This window comes from Trachymyrmex septentrionalis, unplaced genomic scaffold, assembly GCF_001594115.1.
Source record: "Trachymyrmex septentrionalis isolate Tsep2-gDNA-1 unplaced genomic scaffold, Tsep1.0 scaffold8, whole genome shotgun sequence".
NCBI classification, from domain to species: Eukaryota; Metazoa; Arthropoda; class Insecta; order Hymenoptera; family Formicidae; genus Trachymyrmex; species Trachymyrmex septentrionalis.
Window position 1 is genome coordinate 1,277,276 of NW_017305987.1, and position 7,239 is coordinate 1,284,514.

Below are 7,239 nucleotides of genomic sequence, written 5' to 3' on the forward strand. Positions count from 1 at the left end.
CAATTCGCGTCCGCGTTTAAAGGGCATACGAAAGTCAACAAAAAATTAAAATTACTCTATTTTCATTTTTAACGTTAAATAAACAATCTAATTTTATAATCAAGACTTATCATCTTATTTTTCGCGACGTCAAAATAGAGATCACTTCGACTTTTCTCAGACGAGACATCTTTATAGGTCGGCTAAACAATCGTTGAATATTAATAACGTAACTGCTCTCGATGAGACGTTTCATCAAAACCATATTAGAAATTTAATGGGGTATCAAAAATTTCATTTTTGGCTTTGTCAGCAAAAAAAATGCGCGGTAACGCGTGTAGATTTCGCGTTAACTCGGTGCATCGCGGAAGCTGCTCGCGGCCAGGTGCGAGAATGCAGTTTATTCGTGGCGGGACCGTACGGTTGAATTCGAATTTCCATATTTTCGCTATTCATTCGCGCGAGTATTATGACCGGCTTGCAGTAAAAGGGTGCATGGGTATTCCCGATGAAATATGCCGTACTTTCGAGGAACGTGCCTCGCGAAGCTGCCTTACCTCGCGTTTCTCGTCCGAGCCGGAACGATTGATAAAATGGAATTTAACATAGCGATAGGGCACAACCGCTGAAAAATTTAATATCTCAAACATAAATTTTATTTCCGCATCCACACCGCGGGTGATCGGTATTTCTGATGAAATACGTTGCGCCTGAAAGAGACGTGTCTTAGGAACCTTCCATTTCGCTATTTTTCACTTAAGAAAATTTTCACTTAACAACATGAAATTAATGAAATAGTCGATAATATTATCGCAATAATAACAAATTATTTACGAAGTAATAATAGAAAAAAAAAAAAGAAAATTTACTCTTCAGTTTTCCGTGCCAAGGGAAACTTTATTTACAAAAATTTCTTAACCCACACGTTTATAAAATAATGTATTGTAATGTATGAAAATGAATAAGAAAGAATATTCTTTAGTAGCACAATTCATCGGTACAATATTGGCCCAATATATCCCCAATATATACTTAACCAATGTTTCACCGATAAATTGTGCCACTCGGATTGCTTAGAAATATGCAGATTTTCTACTTAAAACTGTTTCAAACTTATTACATTTTCAAATAATTCACTTTGCGTGGAGAACTGAAAAATTGACCTTTGAACGTAACTTTCAAGCAAGAAGAACTATCAGAAGATAAACCAGACGAAATATCGAGCCTTTCCTTGATACATATAATAAATTCCATCGTCGTATATCCTCCTATCCGAGCAACGACAATTAGCGTGTCGGCTCTTTTGGCGGGAAGCATAATTTTCATCGGTATGCAGGAGATATTGCTATCGATCCCTCGCGATTAATTCCGCGGATGTGCCCTCGCGTAGAGATAGCCGCGCGATTTCGTAGCGCGTTAATTACGGATGCGGCGGGCCGTTACGAATGCTAACCGACTAATTCCGGTTTCCTATTTCAGCGCTAGCCACATTTTTCCCACGACGGACGACTATACGCGGCGCGTAAACTTTGCAGCACACACACACACACACACACACGAGATACACGCATGTACGCCTAGAGCGACTCTACGTCGAGCTTAATTTTTAATCTAGCGTAGCGCCGTCGAGAAATAATCCGCCACTTATTATGCAAATTTAATCGTGCGTTTATCGCGAGGCGCGCTAATCGCAGATAACCTTCCCACTCAACTTCTCCATTGCGGTACGTTCATTCCTCTTTTTATTCCCGGGTACGACAAAGAGCCGTCCCGGACCGCTTTGTTTTCCCGGCGCGGGCGCGTGGATACGCCCGCGTTTAATCCCCTCCGTGATCCTTCTTGGCACGACCATAATGCCGTCGCTGTCGTAGTCGTCGTGATCGTGGTTGCGCGCGGCTTCCAACTTCGCGCACCGATTCAGGTCGTCGGCAGCTCGCTGCCAAACAACGCATCCATTCAATCACTGGCGGGGGGGGGGGGGGTGGCGGAGGGTAAACGCCCGGCCTTTCGCAATCTCCCTTTTTGACACGCGGCAAGAAATGAGATCGGACGTACGAGAGGATTTTTCGCGCGAAATAACAGTGAAAGAGGAAACAGAGGTTCAATTTTTCATTATCTGCTAAACTTGTGGTTGAGCTTAACTTGATGTTTTTTTTTTTTACAACGAGTTTCATCCGTGGCATCATTATAATGTAAATGAAGCCCATTGGATAAAGTTAAGTGGCCGCTAGCTGACCGCAAGTGTGGTGGCTAACCGTAAGTTGACCATAAGTCGACCAGAAAATGAAAAACTGGGCCAAAGTGTGATAAGACAGGTGTAATATTCCCGTTATTTGATTAGCTGTTCCAGCACGCCATCGCTATTACACGCAAGAAAGTGCATTCGGGCCTAAAGGCTGTAGCAAACTTTTGCATAACGCGTAAACATAAAGCGTAACACACATTCTACAACAAGTTATTTAAGGCCGAAGCACAAACTTTTGTATCACGCATACTGCATAAAGTATGTATAAGAAAATCAACCAATCAGAATCTTTTATTTCATGAAAGGAAGGGAAATGAAGGACCCCTTGATTAGCTTTATCTCGTATGCAAGACTCTGTGCTCTCGCCCTTGAGCCTCAAAGTTTTAAGTCGTAAAAAAACTGACCAGTCACACAGTTGAATGAGAAGAATAATCGAGACTATGATTCGCCAATTTCTTACGGCCTCAGACTTAGTTTAGGTAATGGCTTATTGTAAAAAGTCTATAAGAGAATCAACTAATTAGAGTATGAAATGAAGAAGTTTGATCAATTTTCTTGCACCTTATGCATTATGCAGCGTTATGCAAAAGTCTGTGCAGCAAACTTAAATTTGATTGTTCCCAGCTTTGATATCGCTATCATCATTATGCGCGATGTCACACTTATCTTATTACACTATGATTCCTCTAATAACCGGCGAGTTATCCAAGCATAAAAAAGCCGGGAAAATCACACCGGGAGATTCTGGGCTAATTCGAGGAGTGAATTCGTCGAATATTTGACGGCACGAGTCGAGTGACTCTTTGCGATGGTTCGTCTCTCTAGATGAGAGCCGGGTATACTCCCGGGTGAGCTTAGTTCTCCAAAGTTTTCCAGCTCCCATCACTTTCTCGAGAGCGGTTACTCGGGTAAGAGACGTCTCCAAGTGTTTCTGTTATTCGCAGCGTCACTCGGTCTCTCGGGTCATTTGGGAGGAGATATATTTTGGAGCTCTCCGGCAAGATATGTTTGTCGAGACGTTCTCCGCGAGGTCAAAGGATATTCCGGCTGCGAGCGAGCGAGCGAGCGCGACGTCGTGATGTTTGCGAGACGGGTACAAGTAGTTCGACGTTCGCTTTCGCGAAAGGAACGTCGGGGGTTCATTCGAAGATCCACGGCGTGTTCAAAGCGAGCGTGCCCAACCCGCCCTACCCGCCCTTCGTCTCGCGACCGCACTCCGATTGCATTGTAGTCGGGAAAACGCATGCCCGAGTGCAGCGGCGCGTCCTTTATCGGCGCGGGTGTCCCACATAGAGCTTTTTCCGAGCATTTCCACGTTATCGCGACGTTGTTTGCGTCACGAACTCGTACTTTCAATTCCTAATCGATTTGCGGACGTCGATTTGCGGGAATCTCGAAGGGAGAAGGAAAGAGACGGCGCAGCCGTCACTTTAGTGTTTCGCATTTGAAAGAAAAAGGCGAAGGATAAGAGAGAATCGAATAGCTTCTATTTTTCTACGGTATTCGCCGCTCGCGGAGCGGTTGAAATCTATTTTTCCACACCTCGCGAACTGTACTTTGCTCAAGAAGAAACCGAATGGCACATAGAATAGAGTCGATCGAAAACGGGAAAATATGGTTGATCCGTCAGCGGATCGAGATCGGGAAAATACGCGCGAAGATCTACGTGTGAAGATTTACCCGCCGAAGATCAACTAGAGGTACTTCCGGAAGATAAACGCGCCGATGCGCCGCAAACCCTGCGCCGGAAACGCTTTTCCTGGCGCGCGGCTCGCTGCGGCTGCGACACATCGATCGTCGATATGCATTTCGACGGCATGGACGCAATTTCCGGCGTCAAAGGGCCAAGGTCGGCCCCACTTAATCATGGGATGGATGTTCGTCTCGCAGGCACACAGAACACACTCAGGTCTGTTCCAAGAAAACAGAAAGTATTTTATATTGTCTCACGAGGAAAGAAGTAGGTAATTTTTAACAAGGGTATATTTATTAGCTAACTCTTTATTAAATATATTAGAGAATATATTAGATGTACACAGAAGATACGTAAAAAGGGTAGAATCACGAATATACAATACCAATGCATTCGTATGTTGCATACGCTGAAAAAAATTTACTGAATTTTAAATTTTAATCTTTCTTTGAATAGTATTAAGTAAACATTTACTTAACAGAAAAATGATAATTGAATCAAATGAATAGTTTTTGTAAAACAAATACACATTTAGTAAATATTTACTATATTCAAATAAAGAACTTAATAGATATTTAAACAAATATTTATTAAAATTTAGTATTTTTTTCAGTGTAGATCGAAAAAGTTGTGTAGGCTGAAACGGATAAGATATGAAATCGATATAATTTCTGGATCAATATTCTAGAAAAATCAATTTATGATGCTAAGCAGGTATAACTATTAGATATCAAAGGAGCAACGGTAACTGAAAAGTTAATTAACATTTTGTTATTATTAACTTCTGTATATGTCAAAATGTAAATTAATTTATTTCTATTGTTAGTTTCAAAGTAAACAGCATCCATATTATCGTATGCTCTTAGTTAATAGTAAACTAAATTTGAGTCAATACAGTTTAATACATTTCTTGAGTTCAGTTGTTTATAACTTTATTGCTTTAGTTAAATTAATTACATGTCGTATATAAGTCGCGACTTATAGGAATGATTAAAAATAACTCAAAGTTAATAATTATTAAATTATTTTAATTTAATTGATATTTTGAGTATAATTTTACGTTATGAATTTAACGGTATTACGACAATCTGCAAATAGCTCGACGTTTTCCTCAAATATAACTTCCGTTATATCAGGCTGCTTATCAAAAAATATAAATGCAGTGAGATGATACTTGAATATTGGATTGTCTCGGCAGATAGCTCGTTAAAGAGCAAAATGCTCGTGGATTTTCTTAATGAAGAAGCGCTTGGCGTATACAGTAAATACGTATATAGAGGTAATTATATAGTCCCTAAAGTTAGTATGTTGTTATTAAGACGGACCAAAGGGAATCTTTCTGTCAGAGTACCTTCAATACGCGGGTTTAGTTTGGCTTAATAAACGTGGAGAGAGAGAAAGAGAGAGAGAGAGAGAGAGAGAGAGAGAGAGAGAGAGAGAGAGAAAAGAGCGACGTGTAATTAAACGGTCTCTCGTAATTGGGTTTATAGTCGAGGTAATTACTCGTTACCGGATTTGGTCCGATTTGCACGTATTGCAACAAATCTTGTGCCTTGATTTTTAAACTTTCTCTCTCTCTCTCTCTCTCTCTCTCTCTCTCTAATGAGCAATATAATAATTTAACGATTGCCGCGTAAAAATTATAATAATTAATATTAAGTAAAATCTTATTAACATGCATTTTTTTTATGTATAAAATACAAAAATTGTTGACACTCGGATGCTGAATTTATTTCTAGTTTTCATAGCCACAGTAGTATTTCTTATGTTACTTCTCTTTCATGTCTTTTTTGTTGAGTCAGAATCGAGTACTCGCAGGAATTGCTGGAAGTTGCTCGGAAACGGAAGACGTTTCCACTAATATAATGCTGACACGTCACAGTTTAAATTGTTAGCCGAGAACCACACGTAGTTTTGTACATGCCACGTGTATATTACATATGCACGTGCACGCAGATGTGTCCCAGGAGTTTTTTCAACGAGATATTATTCAGTATCCTTCGGGCCGAGCGAGTAGAGAGGAGATGCAGCTTTTGCGGATCTGTATTCCGGCGATTAATATCTCATTTAAGGGAAAATACGGGAAATTACGAAACCGGGGATATGATTTGGACGTGTCCGTGATGGCGAAATGAATTCCGTCCCGGTCAGGCCGGACCGGTGCATTTCGAAATGCAGCGGAAACGCGGAATCGAATTTGAACGGCAGATATTGCGTCGCGCACCGCGACAATTTCATCGCGAATGTGATTAATTAGGCGTTTTTCGTGCCGCATTACGCGGCGTTATTTTATCAAAAACGGGAGAAAACGGATATGGGAATATTGAATTCTCCGGTTACATCGTGTTTATCGCATCACCCATTTTGACATATGGGCGTTTTATGTATCGCATTTCTATCTTTGAGCGGGATGTATACATGTACCCGTGAAACATAATTTTCAGCGATATCATGATGAAAGCGCGGATTAAATCTGTTAACAGCCGCTCGAAGCTTGTAAATCTCGCGTTGGAAACCTCGGTTGAGGAGATTTACCAATTTTCCCCGGCGCCTATTGATTTCGTACAGGCATAAAACGATTATCGTTCGATGAGAGTACAGAGGCGGGAAGGAGATCGATATTAATATCAAAAACTCTCCGCGATTTGCGCGAATTATCGTTTATTACTACCAAATGAAGCTGAAGCTACGGGCTGTCTACGGGAGTACGCATCACGTATGGATTCTCTGCGAAAGAGGAAACATGCGAGATTTCGCGATATTCTCCCTTTATATCGAACTACTGTTTGGCACGAGCTCTTCCAGCAATTGCGATGACGCTCGATTTAAAGACCGGAGGGTTGAAAAGCGCGCGCGATTTTATTCTCGCACCGTTGAGCTCTATGATTAACTTCAAATAAATGAAAACCGTGAGAATATCTCTTTCTGCGCGTCGCGTTGCACCTCGACGACTGGTATTTAAACTCTCGAAGGCCCCCGCGATTTTAATCCGTGTTTTCAGCTACGATGAGCGTTTGCGGGCTTAGTACATTAGGGAGAAAAAACGAGGCAAAAGATAATAGTTAGCGATTCTTTTTCTGTCTTTAATATGTTATTATATTAACTACTGGCATACTAAACGTTCTTCTTCGTGTATCTTGTAAAATGAGTAGATAGAAGGAATATAAAGAATGTTACAAAATATAAAGAATTTTACAAAGGATGATTGGTTCCAGAAACTAATTTTGGATGAAAAAATGTACGTTGACAATGAAATTGTAGTGAAATTAATGTTTACAGTAAAGAAATTTTGATAATAATTTATAATAATTATTAATATATA

The 7,239-nt window shown here is 40.5% G+C and overlaps 1 protein-coding gene across 2 annotated transcripts in view; it reads left to right on the plus strand.

Annotated features, from left to right (window-relative positions):
* LOC108754489 (sex determination protein fruitless) overlaps positions 1 to 7,239 on the plus strand; it is a 67,888-nt gene that overhangs the window by 1,168 nt on the left and 59,481 nt on the right. Inside the window, exon 1 of one of the 2 annotated variants that reach the window (XM_018496810.1) lies at positions 3,606 to 4,133. The exons of the other annotated variant lie outside the window; for it this stretch is intronic. Coding sequence (XP_018352312.1) covers positions 3,950 to 4,133 — 184 coding nt within the window. The 5' untranslated portion in view covers positions 3,606 to 3,949. Of the gene's footprint in view, positions 1 to 3,605; positions 4,134 to 7,239 lie in introns of those variants that run through there. 2 annotated transcript variants of the gene reach the window in all.